The 24,186-nt window shown below is 40.7% G+C and overlaps 1 protein-coding gene across 1 annotated transcript; it reads left to right on the forward strand.

Moving 5' to 3' along the window:
• Positions 1-2,912: 2,912 nt before the first annotated feature.
• LOC145305835 (uncharacterized) lies at positions 2,913-23,984 on the forward strand. Its single transcript, XM_080147658.1, has 18 exons — positions 2,913-2,938; positions 3,451-3,495; positions 4,351-4,429; positions 6,097-6,167; positions 6,811-6,857; positions 7,207-7,260; positions 7,551-7,613; positions 8,200-8,272; positions 9,222-9,278; positions 9,926-10,002; positions 10,281-10,353; positions 10,789-10,842; positions 11,658-11,720; positions 12,438-12,532; positions 12,909-12,963; positions 13,905-13,985; positions 22,363-22,451; positions 23,568-23,984. The coding sequence occupies exons 3-18, from the start codon at positions 4,369-4,371 to the stop codon at positions 23,650-23,652; spliced, it is 1,098 nt and encodes a 365-aa protein (XP_080003784.1). The 5' UTR covers positions 2,913-2,938; positions 3,451-3,495; positions 4,351-4,368; the 3' UTR covers positions 23,653-23,984.
• The last annotated feature ends 202 nt before the right edge of the window (positions 23,985-24,186 follow it).

Here is a 24,186-nt window from a genome sequence, read left to right on the forward strand (position 1 = left end):
ATTAAGAACAAGATAGGGATGATAATTTAATTAAAGTCGACGTAGGTTTTAGTTTAATTTAAACATGATTTTTACATCTTTTGATTCATAATACAACAAGGACGTCTATGTCTATAAGCAGCTCATGGAGGAAGGGGACGTTGGAGTTTATTTTATTAATTTTATAATTTTATTTTCTTATTCGCTGGATTAAAAACTTTGGGTACTTTTATTGAATTTCCATACTAATAATTTATAATTTACAGAAGGGTAAATTTTGTTGATCACCATTGGGTGCGTAAATCTATTTATCGTCTATTGTCTTATCCCTTAAGATCTCTGTAGGTTTCAAAAGGGATAAGACAATTGCCGAATAATTGATTTAAATTCCCAATGATAATACACAAAATAACCATTTCTGTAGTTTACAATTAGTTATTGAAACAAACCAACGAAACAAAATTCAATAATACTCCCCAAAGTTGTAAACCAACAAATAAGAAAATGTTTTAATAAAACTTTGGGGATCAGTAATAAACAGGCCAATGTCCCCACCCTCTTTCCATGAGAAAACATTGTTGTATTGATGATCAATTTAGATTAAAAGCAAACCTTTGATTTTAAATTTACTCAAACACAATTTACTAAATGTTAACATTATATAAAAGCAACGGGATGTATATCTGTGTGTCTGTCTGTCCGTCCAGCCCTTAAGATCTCTGTAACCACTTAACCGATCGGATTCTACTCTTCAGGGAATATACCTATTGGTCCTGTGGTGATTTTAAGGCTATTGTCTTGGGGGGTGAGACAAACCCACCCCCCCCCCAAAAAATGAAAATTCCCCCCATACAAAAAAAATAGTTTTCTGGGGAAACTACTTCAAAATAAATGGCAGCACCAGAAATACTTATTTTTAAAGAATTTTTTTTTAATTACCTCTTGAGGCAAAGCCCCTAGAGGCTAGGGGCGAAGCCGCTAGTATATTATATATACTTACTAGCTACACTGTAAAGGAGCGCCATATCGGTTCGGCGGTTAGCGAGATCATTTTGAACAAACAGACAGACAGCTAGCCATCCTGTTACTTTATTATAAGGATATATGAAAATCAGTTATCTGAAGGGATAAGACAATGGAAGATAAATTGACATACATTCCCAATACAATGATGATAAGCAAAGTTAACCCTTTTATAGATTATTAATTCTTATGATAAAGTAACAGGATATATTTCCGTGTGTCTGTCAGTCTGTCTCTACCAAAGGATCTTGCTAACCACTTGATCGATATGGTTCTCCTTTACAGTGAAGAATTCAAAGAAGGTTTATATCTATTTCTGTTGAAGAGTATATTACCATTTCTTTGTAGAGGTTGGAGGTCCCTTCCCCCAAAATTGTTATAAACCTTCTCTGGACATATAAGATGCTTCACTTTAATGTAGAACCATATCGGTCCAGCGGTTAGCAAGTTCCTTCTGTAAAGGAGAACCTAATCGGTTCACAAGTTGGGAGATCTAAATTTACAGACACATAGACAAATAAATATCCTATTACTTTTATTTAAGGATCCCCCCCCCCCCACTCTCTAAAAAAGGATTATATACAATGACAAAAAACTCCTTAGTCCAAAAATGATCGTTATTTAGACAAAATATTTTAAGAGTACATAAATCTAATGTTGTATGAATCATTAAATTGAAAGCATAGCAATCTGACTTTATTGTTCGCCCGTTTTGGAATGCGGTTTTCATAAATATGCTTACTTAATACATATCCTTATACAAAAGTAACAGGATGTCTGTTTGTGTGTACCGAAAAATTTGTTTTCTTCTGTAGTTTAAAATTTTAATAACTAATGAACCGATTGAATTTTCCAAATAAAGGATGCCTCACTTAGGTTCTGTTATGTAAAGATGTATATATAGATAACTAACTCCTTTTTGCCAATGACTTTGTCTGCTTCTTGGCTGTGTTAATATTTCCGACACCATTGGTTGATTTTCAAAAACCAATTGAGAGTCGGCACACGGTCATTGGGATAGAGAAATACAGCTATTTGACCCCTTTCCCCTCTAGTGTTTTACTCTAATGGTTCTGTGATGGTTTTAGTCTATTTTATTTTTAGATTTAAGTCATAGGATGGTCAAAGGCTGGTATTTTTGCTTCTTCCCTACCATTTTGAATACAATGCCGCTAGATGTTAGAGGCGCAACCGCTAGTATGGATATAAATTGGTAAAATATAGTAAAGGGGCTGCTTTAGGGCTGTTTTTGATGAGTTGCGTATTCCATTACAGCATCCATGAAATATGACTTAATATGGCAGCTTTATTTGATGGGCTCTGGTTTTAAAAAGGAAGAAGCGGGGGCAGAAAAGTAGACTTAAACCATTTTATGTGTTAAATTCAACAAAAATTAAATAGCTTAAAATCATCCAGAACCTATGTGAAGCTTTGGTTAAACGTACAAACAAAAAACTTTTTAGCAAGAATCTTTAGGGATAAGACAATGGATGTTAAATAAAGTGCATTCCCAATGATGAAAAATAAAATTAACCCTTCTATTTTGACACTTCTAGTTTAAAACAAAGAGCAAAAAAGTTAATTATAAAGCTTTGGGTATCAGTAAAATTTTCCAGGGATCTAAAGGGATAAGACAATGGACGAAAAACTGATATGTACATTATCAATGATGATACACAAATTATCCCTTCTGTAAATCAAAATATGCGGTTGAAACGTTTGAATACTTAACTTAATGAAGCAATCAAAAGTCCCCAAAATTATTGAGCAAACAAATAAGAAAACGTTATTATAAAACTTTGTGGACAAGTATAATAAACAGCCAATTGTCCCCTCTCTCTGAATTTTTTCAGTCCCTTCCTTTTAATGCTGTTAAAAGATAAAGATTATTATTTTGAACTTATAGGATATTGACAGCTGCACTTTGGACGAGGCTGTAAGTATAACCCTTTTTTTGTAGAATGGCTTCGAAACCGTTTAATATCCGCTGGATTAGAACCGGTTTTTAGCCATACCCAAACATTATTAGCATTGTATAGCATTGTATTACAGACAATTTCCTAGGAATATTAAAATAAAAATCATAACCTTAATGCCAGTTTTTTTTTAGCCCGGGCCTAACTAAAAGTTGTTTTTATCTTTTAATTTTTGTTTTTATCCGCGGAAAGCTGTATATAAAATGGTATTATAAATTACTGTTTCAGCAAATCTACTCTCCAAGCTACTTATAATAATATAAAATTTTTGTAATTTTAGTAATTTATCTTATGTTGGTGGTGGTTCCCTCCCCCAAAATTTGATAAACCTTTCGAGGACCTATGAGAAGCTACATGAGAAGCTAAGGATTACCATATCGGATCAGCGGTACAGACAGACCGACGCACAGACAGTCAGAGATCCTGTTACTTTATTTTAATGTTTACAGATCTTTAATGACTTTAATTTTAGGTAAAAGATTTACATGACTATTTCTTACTGGATGTTATAAAAAAGGTAACTTTTTAAAAAAATTACACAACAAAAAAATTATTAGAAAATTATTAACACCAAGGTTGCGTGAATTTATAGTTAAATTTTTGTGTATTTTTGAAATCAAGGGTAAATAGTCGAACTTCTTATAACAATCAAATTTATTTTAATGCTTTCTCGTTATGGGACCTCAAAACAGTGGCTTGATATTTTTTTTATAAATTCTTATGAAGGGCAAGAAATAAGGAAGAAATAGAAATATTTCCAGCTTTCAAACTAACAGACAGACAGACAGACAAACAGTCAGACAGTCAGACACACATACAGACAAACATCCTTTTACTTTATTATGATTATTTTGATTCAGGGCAAGCTAAGGAAGAAAATGAAAATATTCCCGGCAAACAGACAAACAGACAAACAGACAAACAGACAGACAAACAGACAGACAAACAGACAGACAAACAGACAGACAAACAGACAGACATACAAACAGACAGACAAACAGACAGACAAACAGACAGACAAACAGACAGACAAACAGACAGACAAACAGACAGACAAACAGACAGACAAACAGACAGACAAACAGACAGACAAACAGACAGACAAACAGACAGACAAACAGACAGACAAACAGACAGACAAACAGACAGACAAACAGACAGACAAACAGACAGACAAACAGACAGACAAACAGACAGACAAACAGACAGACAGACAGACAAACAGACAGACAGACTAACAGTCAGACAGACAGACAGACATACAAACAGTCAAACAGACAGACATACAAACATTCAGACATACAAACAGACAGACACACACACACTAAGACAGACATCGTGTTACTTTATTTTAAAAGTTATTTTTATTCAGGGCAAGCTAAGGAAGAAAATGGAAATATTCCCCGCGTTCAAAGAGTTCTGGATGGTTGTTCAACCCCATAAAATTACAGGTACACGTTTTTTATTGTTAAAATCGCCCTAAAAAATTCAAACTTAGGCACTTTCCCTCAAAGTACCAAGCGACTACAACCCTACATAAAATTATTGCTCGTTATATTTGATTATTTTGAAGATTGGGAATGATCAGATCAGGTTCGCTTTTATGGAAGTTGTCATCCTTTTTTAGTAGCAAAGCTACTCTATAATTCACTTTGTATAATTCAAGTCCGTCTGTCCGAAATGCTATAGGGGAAATGTGATTTTATAGGCTGCTATTTAAGATACACCTACCCTGGTTACCCTGTCCCGTTTTAGAAAAATTTTGTTAAAATTTTTGCCCCCAGCCATAATATGGTTGATTTATGCAAAATAATGACCCATGCAAAATATTTTTTCTGTAATGCAAAACTTGCGATGGTACAAGCACTGCAAAATTTTTAAAATTTGCAAAAAGACCTGTTTTTAAAGCTCTTGTACCATCTCAATTTTAAAGATTTTTAAAAAATTTCAATTCTAGTGTGTCAAAATAAACCTGAAATTTACCAAAAAAAAATGGGGGCAGTCTCAATTCTAACATATGAAGGACAAAGGTGTAGCAAGTAATCTTTCAAAGTAAAAATTGCCAGATTTCATACACAAATAATAGGGTTAGGCCGGATTGGATGGATACAGATATCCGGCTAATCTATAATTCTGGATATCAAGTATTTAGGTTTATATTGACACACTAGAATTGAAATTTCATAAAAATCTTTAAAATTGAGATGAAACAAAAGCTTTAAAAACGGTCTTTTTGCAGATTTTAAAAAGTTTGTACCATCTCAATTTTAAAGATTTTTACGAAATTTCAATTCTAGTGTGTCAATATAACCCTAAATACTTGATATCCAGAATTATGAATCAGTCGGATATCTGTATCTATCGATTCCAGCCCAACCCCATTATTTATGTATGAAATCTGACAATTTTTACTTTGGAAAATTACTTGCTACACCTTCTTCCATTATATGTTAGAATTGAGACTGCCCCCATTTTTTTTGGTAAATTTCAGGTTTATATAGACACACTAGAATTGAAATTTTGTAAAATCTTTAAAATTGAGATGGTACAAGAGCTTTAAAAACAGGTCTTTTTGCAAATTTTAAAAACTTTGCAGTGCTTGTACCATCGCAATTTTTGCATTACAGAAAAAATATTTTGCATGGGTCAATATTTTGCATAAATCAACTATATTATGGCTGGGGGCAAAAATTTTAACAAAATTTTTCAAATCCGGGACAGGCTAACCCTGGCATATAACTTACTTGGTATGTCATGCTACAAAAAAAAACGTAGATTTTTATGAAGGTTTTTTTATATCTTAATCTCTTTTTCTGCTTTATGTTTTAATTATGACCACTGATCATCTGTTCTAAAACTCACTTTGTCCGTTTGTCCACAAATGATTTTGTTTTCTTGTCATCCTTGGTTCTCATCCATTCAAAAAAATTATGTCTAGCATCGTTTTGTATCCAATTTTTTACTGCTATAAAAATGTACACTCATAAGATAAAAACCAGTTTTTATAGCAAGTTCATTAGGCATCTCTTGGCAAAAAACTGGATTAAAACTTTTAATTTTATATCTGCAGAAAGATGTTTATAATACGATGCGAGAAATAACTATTATTTTATTTTAGTGTATAGTAGCCCCTCTGAGAAAGAGGCGAGGGGAGAAATTTTGATTAATCAACAATCTAGGATTGAGAAGGTACATTTTTATTAATTGAATCTAGGATTCATTAGTTAAATTTCTTGTCTTTTTTGTGTTTAGACCTAATTACCTTAAATAAATTGGGTAATATCCTCTTAAAAATTTATTTTTCAATTTTGAAACTATGAACTCTGGCCGCAGCGCTCGGCTCCCTAGCCTGCCTAGCCGCAGCGCTCGGCCCCCTTGCCTGCCTATCCGCAGCGCTCGGCATCCTTGCCTGCCTAGCCACAGCGCTCGGCTCCCTAGCCTATAACCTAACCTAACCTAACCTAGTGGATAACGCCATAAATTGATTAACATTCCCAATTATGATAGACAAAATTAACCCTTCTGTAGATTAAATTAATGGCTGAATTGTTTGGACATTGTTAGCATGGAACCAACCAATTAAAATTCATTGAAAAACGGGAATATTAGACGTCTGAAAGAAAAGTATACACGTTCTTCTATTCGTTGGCTCAAAAATGTTTAGGTTTTTTTTTACAAACTAACAGTGCTCAAATATTTTCACCAATAATTGTAATCAAAATAACTTAATCTAGGGACGAATTTGTTTAGTAATTAAGAGGGAAGTGTGTTTAATAATTTAACATCCATTGTCTTATCCCCTGCGAATTTATTAAAACTTTTTTGTTTTTAGTTGGAAGCTCCACAATCACTATTGCCAACAAGACACGCAAAACACAGGTAAAATAGTCAGACAGACACACGGACAGACAGACAGAAAGACAGACGGATATACAGACAAGCATAGAAACAGACAGACAGACAGACAAGCACATAAACAGACAGACGGACATACCTATAGACAGACAGACAAACAGACGGATAGAAAAACAAACAAACAAACAAGACATGCAAACAGATAAACAGACAGACAGACAAACAGACGGATAGACAAAAGACAGACAAACTGACAGACATACAGATATACAGATGAGCATATTTAAAAATAATAGTGTATTTTTGGTACAAAAAAAATTTTTGGGTAATTTTTCACATAACTAAAAATTAAATAATGGTTGTTTAATTTCAGATTTGCTCTGCATTGTGAGAATAAGCATTTTGAATTTCAAGCGTCTGATCACAGGTAGTAACCTTGTACTAAAGCAACAGGATGTCTATATGTCTGTGTCTGATTTAGGATCTTGCAATAGGATTGATTTTATTAAATATATTGGTCTTGGAAAGGTTTTAGAATATTTGGATTGGGATATGAAAGTCAACCCCTATTAGAAAAATGTAATCAAGAAAAATAGATATTTACTATTGGTCAGTTACAATGTTTACTGGCCTATCATTGGTCATTTGTATTGTATGACGTCATTTTTACTTGGCACTATATTAAAATTTTTTAAAAAAACAGCAAAAAATGTTTAGATCACGACTACAATGGATATCAGCTATGGAAAAGGCGATTGACTTCTCATTCCAAGGTTCTAGGTGAGACTATTTTAAGGGAGAGGAGCGGTAAACAAAATCCCCCCAAGATAAATATGTTCGGGGGGGGGGGGGGTGTTATACCAAAACCCTTCCAAGCTAAAAATAATAAATATAAAATAAAAGTAACTTCATAAAATTTCCATGAAATTTTAGGATGGTGCGGCTATTTTAACATGACCCCCCCCCCACATTGGTTTATTTAGGGGGTGTAATCAATTGTCAGGGGTGGTCTATGGTGATAATAATATCCCCCTTAATTTTGCCATAGGGATGTATGTGTATAACTTACCATTGTTAAATTAAAAAAGTCAATATTATTTCTGTCAGGGAGGGAGGGGCATTGTGCTGTTTTTCACATTAGTTCCCAAAATTTTATATTAACGTTTTCAAATTTCTTGGCTAAAAAACTTTGGGGACCTATATTGAAATTTGATTGGCTGGTTCATAAAGTGAGTGTCCTAACGTTTCAACCACAAATTGTAATTTACAGAAGAGATAATTCTTTGTGTATCATCATTGGAGATGTACAATGTTCATCAATTCATCGGCCATTGTCTTATCCTTTAAGATCCATGTATCTGTTTAGATTACAACTATCCCTGGCGGAGGAGAGGAGAGGTCAACGAGAGGAGGATATAAGGGGAAGGGTCAGCACACAGGTAGGATAAAAGGATGGGAAGGGGTAGTAAAAAGGAAAGGAAGGGGAGGGGAAGGGAAGGGAATGGTAAGGGGAAGGATTGGGGAAGAGAAAGGCAAGGGGAAGTTAAGGAGAAAGGGATGGGAAAGAGAGCGTGGGGAAGGGAATGGAAAAGGAGGAGAAAGGGAAGGGAATGGATGGAGGATGCAAGGGGAAGGGACAAAGAGAAGAAGATATAAAGGGAAGGGTTATCACAGAGGTATGTTAAATTTTCATAGTCTTTTCAGTTTGATCAAAACTTTTGGTACTTTTACTTCCATTGCTTTGTTCCGGACAATGTAACCTTACAAAATCAGCCTTGTGACGTCATAAAAATGAGGGATTATATATCTCTTTTTTAGGGGTTTTCTTTACCATTTCTCCTCTCATCTCTCTCATTTTAAATGACGTTACATGGCTGCTTTTTTAGACACTTTGTAAAGTTACATCTTCAATTGTAAAACTTTTGTCTTGTGGTTATAGAATATTTAGCATAGGTTCAAACTGATGAAGTAAAACTAATAGTTACCAAAACAGACAGACATATAAAGAGACAGAATTAAAGAAAGACAGGCAGACATCTGACAAACTAACAGATTTACAAACAGACAGGAATTAAGAAAAACATACATACAAGCAGACAAGCAGACAGACAAACAGACACACAAATAGAAAGAAAAACAGACAACCAAACAGACTGACAAAAAACTAACGTCCAAACACACTGACAGACAGTCAAACAGACAGACCAAAAGAAAAACAAACGATAGATAAACAGACAGACAAATAGACAGACAAACAGACAGACAAACAGACAGACAAACAGACAGACAAACAGACAGACAGACAGACAGACAAACAGACAGACAAACAGACAGACAAACAGTCAGACAAACTGATAAAAAACAGACATAAATTTTTATTATATATAGGACATTGTAGAACAGACAAAGGCAGAACTTGAAATGGAAAAGGCTGCCAGAATTCAGGTGAGACTTGTTTGATTAAATACATTAATATCTCAACAACAGCTTTTTATGAGATACCACAAGACAATTACCCCATCTGTAGATTGATGTTGATTGAAAAATTATGACACTACTTTCTAGATCTAACCAATCACAATTAAATTAAGTACCCATAGTTTTATAGTCCAGATAAGATTAGACAATAAGTTACACTGGTACCCAAAGTTTTATTACCACTTAATTTTATTCGTTGGGTTAAAAACTTTGGGTACTTTGTATAAGTTGGTTCCAGACTAGAAGTGTCTAAACTATTCGACAATTAATGTCATTTACAGATGAGATAATTTGTTTATCATCATAGCATTTATCAATATATTGTCCATTGTCTTCACCCTCAAGTTTTTATCCGTTTTAAGGGCCAAGGCACGGCACTAAGAAATGGATAAGAAACCTATTAATAACCATTGGATAAGGACCGGTCCTACGCAATACTGAAAAAATCATGTATCGTATACATATATACATTATAAACAATTTTCGATGAATAAAGTAAATCAATAAATAATTTTTTGGCCCAGGCCTTCGGCCCTTCAAGACTAACAAAACTATAATTAATCTATTAATCAATCCATCCCAAATGATGATAAACAAAATTATCCCTATTTCAGGCCGAACGAGAGGCTTTGCTCCTCTCCCAAGAGAAAGAATCTGAAGAGAAAAGAATGAGAGAACTTGAGAGTATCAGGTATTGACAGACAGACAGATGGATAGACAGATAGACAGATAGATTTACAGACAGACAGATGGCTAGTCAGATAGACATATAGATAGACAGATAAACAAATAGACAGACAGACAGACAAATAAACAGACAGACAAACATACAGATAGACAGACAGACAGACAAATAAACAGACAGGGACAAACAGACAGACAGACAGTGAAATGTGGGAATTCTGTTTGTCTATTCCATGATTATTTATGTGCTTTGCTACTTATGGATGTATTCATTTTTGTTCCCAGGGAAGAATTGGAAAGACTTCTAGAGGAGGAGAAACAAGCAAAGAGAGATGAGGAAATTGTTAGAACTCTACAGGTACAGATAGTTTTAGAGAACAAGAGTGGGGGGGGGTTGGATATACCCCCCTCAAGAAAAATAGGGGGAGGGGAACACTATGAGCCTTTGGTGAAGAAATTGTTAAAACTCTACAGGTAAATAGATAATTATAGAGAACAAGGGGGGGATGATTAAACCCCCCCCCCCCCTCTCCAAATTAATGAAAAATCATACAAGGAAAGGGTTGTGGAACACTATGAGCCTTTCATCAAGAAATATAGGTATATACCCCCCCCCCAAAAAAAAAAAAAATATAAATCGTCCGTCACTATTGAAATCCCCTTTTACAAAAAAATATAGCTGTTGTCCAAATAGGTCCTGTAAAATAAAATAGGTTATGAGGACCTACAGGAATATATAAACCAACCTTCGAATAAAGCTCTGAATATTTTTTAAAATCGAATTTTGTTTTAGGCTCGTATGCTCACCGAAGAATGGGAACGTAGGGAACAGCTTGAAAAAATACAGGTTTCATATTTTGTCATTGGAGGGAAGGTGACATTGGACTGTAAATTACACTAGTACCCAAAGTTTTAAAACCACGTTACTTCTATTTGTAGGCTCAAAAGCTTTTGGGTTCAAATCAAGTAGTGTTAAAACTTTTCAACCAATAATTTTACTTTATCATTTGAGTTTCCTAATTTTATTTCTTAATAGCGAAGCTACTCTTTAATTCACTCTGTCTGTCCGACAATTTCTTTAGTATGTAACGCTATGGGATTTTCTCGGCTGTCATTTAAGACGAACACAGTAATAGTGTCTGACTAATTATGACGTAACAAAAAAAATTAGCCAATGAGAGGCCGTTATTGACCAATGCAATGGTAAAATTTATAGTGGCCTCTCATTGGCTAATTTTTTTTGTTACGTCATAATCAGCCAGACACTATTACTGTGTTCATTTAAGACAGACAGCTAAAATTTTAGTGAATATTCCTAGGACATATGTGCATCTAGTCTATATATTGTTTTGTCCGTCTGTCTGTCGGACTTGCTTCAAAAGACACAAATCATTTTTTGCATTTATCTCTCTTTTATTTCTTACTTATAACCTATGCCATTTGCTATATAACTACATATTTATCTGCACGATTTTTGTGCTTCGCTACTTATGGATGTTGTCATCCTTGTTTTTATTAATTTTAAGTAACGAAGCTACGCTACTTTATAATTCAATTTGTCTTTCCGACAGTCAGTCAGTCAGTTCTGCTACTGGGATATGAATTTCTCGGCTGTTATTTAAGATAATTTTCAGTGAAGATTCCTATGAAATTTTTGTTAAGGCTGAACAATCTCAAATGTTGGAGGAGGAACGAAGCAAGAGGGCTGAATTTGAAAAACTTAAGGTACCAAAAAAATGGATATTTGTATTATTTTTATATCATTGGCTATAATCCTTTTTTAAAAGTAACAGGATGTCTGTCTGTGTTTCAGTCTGTGTGTGTGTGTATGTGTGCGTGTGTGTGTGTCTTTCTATGTGTACCAAAGGATCTCACAAACCGCAGAACCGATAATGTTCCTCTTTTAGGTCATAGAAAGGTTTATAACTATTTTTCATAAAAATCGCTCCTAGAAAAAATGAACTAAAAAAAAACCTTAAAATACAATTGAAAGAGAGAGAATGACCAAGAGGATGAAATAAGATTTTTGTCTGTCTGTCTGTCCGTCTATCTGTCTGTCTGTCATTCCAACTGTTTGTCTGCCAGTCTCTCTATCTTTCAGTCTGTCAGTCTGTCAGTCTGTCAGTCTGTCAGTCTGTCTGTCTGTCTGTCTGTCTGTCTGTCTGTCTGTCTGTCTGTCTGTCTGTCTGTCTGTCTGTCTGTCTGTCTGTCTGTCTGTCTGTCTGTCTGTCTGTCTGTCTGTCTGTCTGTCTGTCTTTCTATCCGTTTGTTTGTCTGTCCCTAATAAACATTTTATATATATAGGAAGAAAGAGAGAATGGCTACCGAAGCCGAAATCAGATTTATGTTTGTCTGTCTGTATGTCTGGGTCGCTGACTGTTTGCCCGTCAGTCATTCCGTCCTTTCGTCCGTTTGTCCCTAAAAACATTCTTTATCATTTAGGAGGAAAGGGAGAGAATGGCTACCGAGGCCGAAATACGATTGAGAGAGATGGAATCTGAAAAACAAAGGTTGGACGAGGAACTTAAAAAGCATAGGTAAGGACGGACAAACGGACGTACCCTGGCAGGGAGGGGACAAAGTACCCAAAGTTTTATAACAACATCATCTAATTCCTTGTCTAAAAAACAATGGATACTTTTATTCAATTTTGATTGTTGGTTCAAACTTTTCAACCAATAATTTAAATCATTAATTGTATATCATTTTATTGTCCTTTTTCGTAAATCCTTAAGATCTCTGATAAAAGTAGAATTACAAAAATAATTATGGATTAAAAAAAAAGATTTTTACCAGTACTCAAAGTTTTATAATAACGGTATCTAATTCCTTGGCTCAAAAACTATGGATACTTATATTCTATTTTGATTGGTTGGTTCAAACTTTTCAACCAATATATTTTATTATTTGCAGGGATAGGACAAGAAGAGTTAATATTGGTCAAGAAGTTCTTGAGGCCAAAATGAAGGTAGATAGATAGAAATACAAAAGAAGGACAGATGGATAGATATATAGAGAGACATATAGACAGATAAACAAACAGACATACGAAAATACAAACAAAGGGATAAACAATCGGACAGACAAACAAACAGATTGACAAAAAGAAAGACAAACAGACAGACAGACAAAAAGAAAGACAAACAGACAAAGAAATAAGCAGCCCGACAGACATCCAATGACAGGCAGAGAATCAAGGAGACAGACAAACATACAAACAAACTGACGGACAAACAAACAAACAGCCTGCCAGACAGATACAGACAGATAAAAAGTTTTAATCTTTTTATAGGTGCATAAGAAGAAAAGCTAGTTAAAAAGGGATAGATAGATACATAGATGTATAGATAAATAGATAGATAGACATATAAATAACCAGACAGATAGTTAAATAAATAACTCTTTTAGGTCCATAAACAAGAGAGTGAGTTAAAGAGAAACTACTCTATGAGACTATAGATAGATAGATAAATAGACAGACAGATAGATAGATAGATAGATAGATAGATAGATAGATAGATAGAGAAATATATAGAAAAATAAATAAACATATAACTTTCTTAGGTCCATAAACAAGAGAGTGAATTAAAGAGAAACTACTCTATGAAACTATAGATAGACAGATAGATAAATAGATAGACAGATATATAAATATGTAACTTTCTTAGGTCCATAAACAAGAGAGTGAGTTAAAGAGAAACTACTCTATGAGACTATAGATAGATAAATAGATAGACAGATAGATAGATAGACAGACAGATAAATAGATAAAATCAGGTCCATAAACAAGAGAGTGAGTTAAAGAAAAACTACTCTATGAAACTATAGATAGATAAATAGATAGACAGATAGATAGATAGACAGACAGATAAATAGATAGAAAAATAGATAAATAAATAACTGTTTTAGGTCCATAAACAAGAGAGTGAGTTAAAGAGAAACTATTCTATGAGACTTTCATCCTTCCATCCGTCAACACTGACCGTACAGGTACAAATTACAGAGCAGACTTACTCATAAAGTCTTTTTTAACCATTTCTCTATACATACCCAATTATAGAGTAGATTTACTGTAATTACCTCTTTGGTGTGGGATTCTCCTTAGATTTTTAAGTGATCATCCAGAGAATGTAAAGTGATGTAACACCCAAGGATATTAGGTATGAAGTAACATCCAACAGACAACCAATTATTTGATTGTTCGACCTTCGTCTGAAAAGTCCTAACTGTGCATGGTAATGAGTTGCGCCTGTTTATGGCCAAGGCATTACCTTATTACCTATACTCAACTATTTATGTTTCATACCTGACATAGCAGCAGAAGGAACCATTATTAAGGTCTTTAGTTATGACGTGGTGTAGGGCTGAAATTTGAACCTATTGTGGTAAGCCGAACGTTTCAGCTCACCGGTTGCGAGTTCGAGTCCAACAAGCCTTAGCCTTGAATTATTCTACCAAAACAAACTAGCAGGATTTAGTCATACAGAAATTATATATTTAACTGAATAATATTTACAATGGATGTTTACTATATATATACAACAGATTATAACAATGGTTAGGTTTGAAGGGGGTGTGGGACACAAGGGCTTAGCCCACGGGGGTAGACAGTCTGCGGGGGTAGCTGTGGTAAAGGGGAGGCAGCGCCTCCCGGTTGTATAATTGCGTGAGGGGCGCGTGATAGCTGCGTGTCCGTGCCCCTCCCCATATTTAGGCAGGCCAGTTTGACCGCTGGACAGCGGGGTCACCGGCGGTCATGAGGTAAATGGTGATATAATGGGATTAGTGCAGAAGGCTTGTTATGATAAGTCACTGCGTAGCAATTCTGTAAACTGCCCGTCCGTCTGTTTGCCGTATTACCACAACCTCCCCTTCAAGGGCTGCGGGGCTCCCGAGCCACCAGGCCTTGAACCTGGGGATACGGCAACCTATGTCTGCGCAGGACAACATCTTCCTGGGGCACAGCTCGGTGGAGGACAGCTCTGGCTATACAGGCTCCGCGGGACACTCGCTGCTCTGTCTGGCTGTGGTTGGATATCAACATGGTCAACTCCCGGTTGGCTTCCAGCCGTGGGTTAGCGACGGCCAGGCCCCGTCGTTGGAAGTTTTGCCTTGTCTGCAGGACTAGTTCTGTCTCGGCGGGTAGCTGGACACGGAGACCCAGGCTAACTCTGGAGGCTCCCAAGGGGGGAATAACGATGGATGAGGGCGCGTAAAATTCCATGGGGGCGCCTGCCTGGTCCAGGTTACTTGGCCTCCTAGCTCCCACTCGGATGGGGACGGCTGTCATCAACAGGGGGCACATTGCTTCAGCTTCGTCCTCTGGGGCCGCTTCTTCCATCTCAGTGGCCGCCTCTCCTCCTGCAGGCTCGCTGCTGGCCGGCAGGTTCTCCATGTCAGTATCAGGGTTCCAGATGGCATCTCTAGGTGGCTCTGGAGCTGGCGGCGGCGGCGGTAGTTCGTTGGGTTGGTGCTGCAGGTTCTCTTCTACAGGGTCGCGATCCTGGCCGCTAGGCTGTGGGGCGGCGGCGGCTGGCTGGTACACTGGAAACTGTTCTGGGTCGCTAGCTGGCGGCGTCGCAGCTCCGGCAGGCAGCTCGGTGGCGTCCTCGTCGCCGTCCAGGTCGCCTTGAATGTCCGTTGGAATCTGATGGGCAGTTACATCTCCAGTGTATTTGCGCAGTCGGCCTACATGCGCGGTGACCTCCGAGATCCTGGCTGTTGGAGAGGCAGGTTTGATGACATAATGGACGTCTGTGGCTTGTCGCACTATCTTCCAAGGGCCAGTCCATCTCTTGGTAATCTTGGCTGCCTTCCCTGGCACCAGGCGGGGGGCCAGATACCAGACCAGGTCTCCAACTTCGTACTTGGCCGTGCCTTTGTAGGCGGCCGCGCTCCTCCGGATGGTTCCCTCCTCTTGCTGCTGGATGGCGTCGTACACGGCATGGTAGCGTTGCAGGAGAGCTTGGACGTTGGCTGGGACCGAGGCATACTCTGTGTCTGGCAGCCGGAGCACCATGTCCACCGGAAGTTTGGCCTCTCTCCCAAAGTAGGCCAGGAACGGGGTCACGCCCGTGGATCTGCAGGCCTTGGTGTTGTAGGCGAAGGCAATGGCAGGCAAGTGTGGCTCCCAGTTGTTGTCGTCTCTGTCTAGGAACAGCCGCATGCCTGTGTTGAGCGTCCGATGGAACCTCTCCACCCGGTTGGACTGCGGGTTGTAGGGCGGTGGATGTGTCAGGCCAATCTCGAGCTTGGAGGCCAGCTCCTTGAATACCTGGCCGGTAAACTCCATCCCATTGTCGGAGTGGATCTTCAGGGGACATCCGAACGTGGCCAGGTGGCGGTGCAGAAGGGCTTCAGCCACCGTGAGAGTGCGCTTGTTGGGGATGGCGTAGAGGCTGACAAACCGGCTGAACCCATCCTGACAGGTAAGGATGTAGCGGTTCCCGGCTGGGGTCTCTGGCAGCAGCCCCACCAGGTCAATAAACAGGACTTGCTGTGGATACCCCTGGCGGGAGGGCACGTGTATCCCTAACTTCAACCTTTCCTTGGTAACCTTCTGTACACACTCAGGGCAAGTCTGAACCATCAGGCGGACGTCACGGGACAGGTTGGGCCACCAGAAATGCATGGCGACGCGGGCAATAGTAGCGTCCATTCCAAAGTGCCCGGCCATGGGGGTCCCATGGGCTAAAAAGAACGCGTCCTGCTGGAGGGCCGAAGGCAGCAGGTATCTTGTTCTCTCTCCTGTCAGGGTCTGGTCAGTGGTGGTGAGGCAGCCATGCTCGTCGAGCCCCAGGGCTGCAAAGCGGCTGGCGTACTGCTGCTCGTCTCGTTCCTTGCCGCGCAGCTCAGCCTTAGTTGGGGCTTTGCCATCGGCCACCCACTGGCGGACACGGAGCAGGAGGGGGTCCTGTGTCTGTGCCTCTAACACTCTAGCCGGGTCCAGCCGTGCGGCAGAGGGCCGGCCAGCTGCGGGCTCCCCTAGCTGGCAGAGGGTGTGAATGTACTCAGCTTGCTCTGCTAATTCTTCAGCGGTAGCTGTCGGCATATTATCGTCCTCCCGGCGGCTGAGGGCGTCAGCATTGGTGTTCTGGGTGCCAGGACGGTGGCAGACAGTGAAATCTAGGGCCGCTAGCTCCTCCTGCCAGCGAGCCACCATCCCTGTGGATGTGTTCAGCGACTTCATCTGTAGCAAGGCTGAGGAATCAGTGTTGATCTGGAAGCTGCGGTAGGACAAGATGCCGTGAAATTTCCGAATTCCATACATAATGGCGGCCATCTCTCCCTTCCAGGACGGGTAGCGAGTCTCGGGGTCGGTTGTCTTGCGCCCCACAGCGGCAATCAGCCTCTCCTTGCCGTCCTGGCATTGACTAAGGATGGCAGAGATGGCGCGGCTGCTGAAGTCTGTGGTGAGCTGGAACACAGCCGGCAAGTCAAACCTAGGCGGCGCTCGGATGGGGGCTTGGCGAAACTTGTCCTTGAGCTGTAGCAGCTGGGCTTCCATCTCAGGCGTCCAGGTCAGTGTCTTGGCCGTTTTCTGCCGATTCATCTCGTAGGTGAGGTCGGCATACTCTGGGATGAACAGGCGGTAGTATCCAAAGAACCCCAGGAGCGCCAGCAAGTCCTTGGGGGTGATGGGGGCCGGCCAGTCCAGGATACGGTCAATATAATCCTCTTGCATGGCTATCCCCTCACGGCTGAGGGTGTGGCCCAGATAGTCCACCTTGGCTCGAAACAGCTTGGTCTTGGCTGGCTTGAGGCGGATTCCTCCCCTGCGGTGGGCTTCCAAGACTTCCCGGAGCCTAGCCAGGTGGGCCCAGGTATCCTGGTGAAAGGTCAGGACGTCATCAAGATATGACTGGAGGTTGGCCGTGCCTAATGGGTTCAGGACCCCTGCAATAAATCTGGAGTAGACAGATGGTGCCGTAGCGAGGCCAAAGGGCATCCTTTTCCATTGGTACAAGCCCCTAGGGGTGGTGAAGGCGGTGCAGTGCCGGCTGTCCTCGGACACTCGGATGGTGTAGTACGCGGCCACCGCGTCTAAGGCACTGTAGACGCGGTGTCCTCCCGCTCGTTCTACCAGCTGCTGGATCCTGGGCAAGGGGTAGCTGTCCAGCTCAAGGCACTTGTTGAGGGCTCTGTAGTCGACTGCCCAGCGGGTGCTCCCGTCCTTCTTCTTGATGGGCACCAGGGGGCTACTCCAGGCGGAGTCTGAAGGCTCTATGACTCCCTCTTGCAGCCAGGTGTCCAGTTGCTTCTCCAGCTCAGCCTCCTGCCGCAGGTTCAGATCCCTAAATCTCTGGCGGATTGGCTGGGTCCCTGGTTTGAGGCGCAGCTGTAACTCTACTACGTCAGTGCAGCCGGGGGTAGAGTTTGAGAAGACGTCCCTGTACTCTGATAACATGGTCCAGACCTCCTTCTTGAGCAGGGGGTCCTTGCGCAGAAACTCGTTCTCCTCCATCTCAAGGGCTTCCCACAGCTCCTGCATATCTGGGGGCTCAACAGGCTCTTGGAACGAATGGATACGAGGGGGAGGCTTATCAGAAACCTCCAAAATGTCAGGCTTTACCAGCTCCCCAGCCACGGGGAGGCCGGCGTCCAGCAGGAGGGGCGTCTCCCCTTCATTTACCACCAGTACTCGAAACACGCTGGCGGAGCCAGGCCTGTGGGCATACAGGCCTTCTGGGATGACAAGATCCTCCCCAAACCTCTGTTCTGGGGCAGATAGTTGGATGGCATCCTTAGTACGGTGCCCCACTAATTCAACAGGGACAGCCATGACACCGCGGCCAGGCAAGACCACCCTCTTGGCCGTACGGAGTTGGGGTGGTTGGCCATCAGTTGGAGTGACAGCGCTTAGCCTGTACGTGGCTGGCACGGGGTCAGCTTCGGCTCCGGGATCCACCGGCCGCGACTTGACAGACTCGGCATCGGGAGGGGCTGAGGTGTCGGAGCCAGTCGTGGCTCCGAGGGCGTCCGGCCACGATTTGACGGGCTCAGCGCTGGGAGAGGCCGGGGCGCTGGGACCAGCCTGGGCTCCGTGGGCGTTTGGCCCCGACTTGACGGGCTCGGCGCTAGGAGAGGCTGAGGCATCGGAGCCATGCGTGGATCCGGAGGCGGCCGGCCACGACTTGACGGGCACGGCGCCGGGAGAGGCTGATTCCAGGGAGTTGAGCGTGGCTCCGGGTGCATCAGACCGCGACTTGAAGGGCATGGACTCGGACTTGGCCGGTTGAATGGCTGGGGGTCCCAGGTAGAGGGGGCCAGGTGGACACGGCTGGCCATTGATGAAGGTGTCGGCGGAGAAGATCGGTTCTGGAGGGCTGGCAATCTCGGGAAACGTTGTTGGCAGGTTCTCCAGAGGCACCTTGGGCACTGGGGGCAACCCCATGGCTAGCAGGTTGGTCCCCCTATGGGCGTTTAGCGCAGCATCCACCCAGTGCGTGCCTTTCTCAACCACACGCGGCTGCTCTGGCAGTGGGCCTGGCAGAGGCCCCTCGTAACTCAACTCTCTCTCGGCTGTCTCCCGGTCGATGGGGACACCACGGAGTGGGATGAACTCCCCACGCACCCACAAGCAGGGGGGTTGCATGTTGAAACAGAGCCTAGTTCCGAACTCCTTGAGAAAATACCCTCCTAGGTTCAGAGGGTGTGAGAGATTCCGTACCACAGTCACGTGGTACAGATGGAGTATAAGAGTGTGTGAAACTGCCATATATAATTCATATAATTTTCCGATTACCTGGAGGGGCTGGCCTTCCTCATTAGCAGTCAGGATTTGGGTGTTGTCTGGAACCAACATGCGTTGCACGCCCATTGCGTGCATGAGGTGTTCAGAAATGACGGCAGACCCTGGTACACGGTTGCCAGAATCAACCATGGCATCAACCTGTACGTGCTGGGCAGGGTCTGGAGTGGGAAACCTCACCCTGATATGGCAGGGGAAGTGGAGGTCCTGCCCTTGAGACAGGGGGGCCTCCCGTTCGGCGGGGGTCGGCAGAAACTTCGGCGGTGGCCGAACCGCAGCTATGGTAGTATCGCTTACCATGGTGTGTAGACCGCTGGTGGTGGCTTAGACTGTAGCTTCGAATCACTAGAGCTTATCAATTATCACTGGGTCAACAATTTTATATTTCTTCTTATCACTTGGTTGACATTTATACACACTTATGTGTAGTTATCACTAGGAGCTCTAGGTGTGATTCTGGAAGCACTGGCAGCAGGGAATGTCCGTCCTGCAAGGTTCAGAGGGATGGCGGCGGCAGGGAATGTCCCGTCCTACAGCGCCGCTGGTTCGAATCCCGAAAAATGGCGGCAGGAAATGGCCCGTCCTGCAGCGCCTCGGGTTCGAATCCTGGGAGGCAGCGGCAGGGAATGTCCCGTCCTGCTGTGCCTTTGGCTCAGATTCTGCTATCCGTCGCAGTGGTAGGCCTTACTTGTGTGCTGAAGCTTCGCAGCCACACATTGCCTTCTCAGGGAGACCAGCACTTAGCTGTCCGTCTCCTAGGTTTGGCCTGGGTGTCCTGGGGCTTGTCCCAGCTACACTTGCCAATTTAGACTCAGTTTTGTAGCCGTATGAGCTAAATTATCCAATTACCGTGGCTGCGCACCTAGCGCTACTCCTACACGGTACGGAAAAAACGCCGTAACTGGCGCTTTTAGCAGGCTAAATCTGCTTGCCGTAGGCCAAAGGCCTACACATTGCGTTCAAAATGATGGAAATTCGACCTAAAAAAGGCCGTCTCACGGGTCAGTTGGCTTCTCAGTTGGCGGCTGACTGTCCCCTTACTTGCCAAAGGGTCCAATCAGAGGTAGAATAGGCTAATTTCTGTAAGGCTCGATCTCACAGCTGACACCAAGATGTGGTAAGCCGAACGTTTCAGCTCACCGGTTGCGAGTTCGAGTCCAACGAGCCTTAGCCTTGAATTATTCTACCAAAACAAACTAGCAGGATTTAGTCATACAGAAATTATATATTTAACTGAATAATATTTACAATGGATGTTTACTATATATATACAACAGATTATAACAATGGTTAGGTTTGAAGGGGGTGTGGGACACAAGGGCTTAGCCCACGGCGGTAGACAGTCTGCGGGGGTAGCTGTGGTAAAGGGGAGGCAGCGCCTCCCGGTTGTATAATTGCGTGAGGGGCGCGTGATAGCTGCGTGTCCGTGCCCCTCCCCATATTTAGGCAGGCTAGTTTGACTGCTGGACATCGGGGTCACCGGCGGTCATGAGGTAAATGGTGATATAATGGGATTAGTGCAGAAGGCTTGTTATGATAAGTCACTGCGTAGCAATTCTGTAAACTGCCCGTCTGTCTGTTTGCCGTATTACCACACTATAACCTTCCCGGTGACTAGTGGATGCGCTACGTGTAGAGCCACGGTCGCGGATAGATTTACTCTAAAAGTCTTTTAACCATGAACAGTCTAACTCTAGTCCTTAAAAATGCTTAATTGCTTAGATAATCATTATTCTAAAAAATCAGAAGAATGGGATAATTATTTCACATATAAAAAAGTCAATATGTTGCATTGTGAAGCTTTGCAAAGTGTCTAAAAAAATCAGCCATACGACGTCATAAAAATAAGGGATGAGAGTAGAAGTGGAAAAGAACACCTTATTTTTATGACATCACATGGCGGATTCTTTTAGACACTTTGTAAAGATTCTACAATGAAAATGGACTTTTGCTAAATTGTACCTAAATGTTACAGGTATCATCATGTTTGAAATATGTGGGGACAATCTATGATCAGAGCTATCCAATCCTTAAAATAGAAAAGCGAAATAGCATATAGTTTTTAATAAATAATGACGTCATGAATTACAAATGACCAATGATAGGCCAGTATACATTGTAATTGACCAATGGTGAATTGTATACAGGCCTATCATTGGTCATTTGTATTGTATGACGTTATTTTTTATTGGAAACTATTCGCTATTTTGTTTTTCTATTTTAAAGATAAAAATTACCTCATACAATACAAATGACCAATGATAGGTCAGTATACATTATAATTGACTAATGATAAATTGTATACAGGCCTATCATTGGTCATTTGTATTGTATGAAGTCATTTTTTATTGGAAAATATTCGCTATTTCGCTTTTCTATTTTAAAGATAAAAATGACATCATACAATACAAATGACCAATGATAGATAGGCCAGTATACATTGTAATTGACCAATGGTAAATTGTATACCTGAATGACGTCAGTTTTTAGTGGACACTAGACGCTGTTTCCAGAAAAGCTATTTCATTCATCTAATATATTTCCCTTGGTAAAAAACAAAGCTTAGCTTATCCAAAAAGCTTTATTTTGTTAAATAATCAATTTTACTTTCTATAGGAGGAAGACGGTGATGACAAGCCGAAGTATCGTCCATTAAGATCTGCCAGCATGAGAGAGACAAGCTATTCTAGATCTATACGGAGAAGGTAAGATATATCAGCCAATCAGGATTTAGATAGTTTTATATTATCCAATAGGAGATGCGTACATGTATAGAATCAACCAATCACAGAGCGTAGTTTAAGAATCTAGCTATTCTAGATCTATACTGAGAAGGTAAGATACATCAACCAATCAGGAATAGTTTATTCAATTATTAGCCAATAGAATTGAGATGGCGTACATTTTTTAGAATCAACCAATCATAAAGCATGGTTTAAGAATCTAGCTTAGCTATTCTAGATCTATACTAAGAAGTTAAAATACATTAACCAATCAGGATTCAGATAGTTTTATATTAGCCAATAGAAGATGCGTACAGGTATAGAATCAACCAATCACAGAGCGTAGTTTAAGAATCTAGCTATTCTAGATCTATACGGAGAAGGTAATATATATCAACCATTAAGGAATAGTTTATTCAAAGATTAACCAATAGGATTAATATGCCGTACATGTAAAGAATCAACCAATCATAGATAGTGTTTAGTCTGCTAGCAAATGAGAAACAAGCTATTCTAGATATATACGGAGAAGGTAAGGTACATCAACCAATCAGGATTCAGATAGTTTTATATTAGCCAATAGGAGATGCGTACATGTATAGAATCAACCAATCATAGATTGTGGTTTAAGAATCTAGTTATTCTAGATCTATACAGAGAAGGTAAGTCATATCAGCCAATCAGAATTAAGATTGTTTTATATTAGCCAATAGGAGATGTGTACAATGTACATGTATAGAATTAACCAATTATAGAGCGTGGATTAAGAATCTAGCTATTCTAGATCTATACGGAGAAGGTAAGATACATAAACCAATCAGGATTCAGATAGTTTTATATTAGCCAATAGGAGATGTGTACATGTATAGAATCAACCAATCATAGAGCATGGTTTAAGAATCTAGCTAATCTATTTCTATACGGAGAAGGTAAGTCATATCAGCCAATCAGGATTAAGATAGTTTTATATTAGCCAATAGGAGATGCGTACATGTATTAAATCAACCAATTACACTTAGTGTTTTGGACGTATAGACTTTCTGGTAACAGTTAGGTACTTTTTAGGAAGGCACTTAACACAACTTTACTACATTCCAGGTTCAGAAACGAGGGAAAGCCGATGCCGTTGGCCCAACCACAATCCACAGCTGCGGTTGGGGTTGAAGTCAACAACAATGAATAAAAAAAACAACTACTTGAAATCTCTGCGTAAAATATTTGTGAATTGTGTCAGGGAGGAATGGGACAATGGGCTATTTATTACACTAGTCCCCAAAGTCGGTTTCCTAACATTCTCGTTTTTTTTAATTATCATTGGTTGGTTCATTTGGTTAAGTGTCCAAACATTTCAACTACTAATTGTAATATATAGAAGGTGAATTTTGTGTATTATTATTGGGGATGTACATCAATTTATAGACCATTGTCTTATCCCTTTAGATCCCTGATAAAAATAACTGCTTGAAATCTCTTTGTAAAATAATTGTAAAAAACCAAGACAATTATGTCCATAAGTACATACGTAATGCAGCAATACAAAGTCAAATATTTAAGGATAGTTATTTATCGCACCAGTTTTATTTGCCCTGAGATGCCGAAGGCTCAGGCTAAAAACTGTACATTTTTATATTCATAGAAAACTGGTTATAATACGATACGATACATGATTTTTTATTGTGCCTGAGAACCGGTTCTTATCCACCGGATATGTAGAATA

Source organism: Acartia tonsa, chromosome 14 (genome assembly GCF_053477335.1).
Source record: "Acartia tonsa isolate MP-2025a chromosome 14, ASM5347733v1, whole genome shotgun sequence".
Lineage (NCBI taxonomy): Eukaryota > Metazoa > Arthropoda > Copepoda > Calanoida > Acartiidae > Acartia > Acartia tonsa.

Bases quoted from the DNA above. Each gene is read 5' to 3' on its own strand.
- LOC145305835 (XM_080147658.1), top strand. From the start codon at position 4,369: ATGGAAATATTCCCCGCGTTCAAAGAGTTCTGGATGGTTGTTCAACCC. The intron at 10,003-10,280 runs GTATTGACAGAC...TTTTGTTCCCAG, and splicing joins AGAGAACTTGAGAGTATCAG to GGAAGAATTGGAAAGACTTC. The intron at 22,452-23,567 runs GTAAGATATATC...ACTACATTCCAG, and splicing joins TCTAGATCTATACGGAGAAG to GTTCAGAAACGAGGGAAAGC.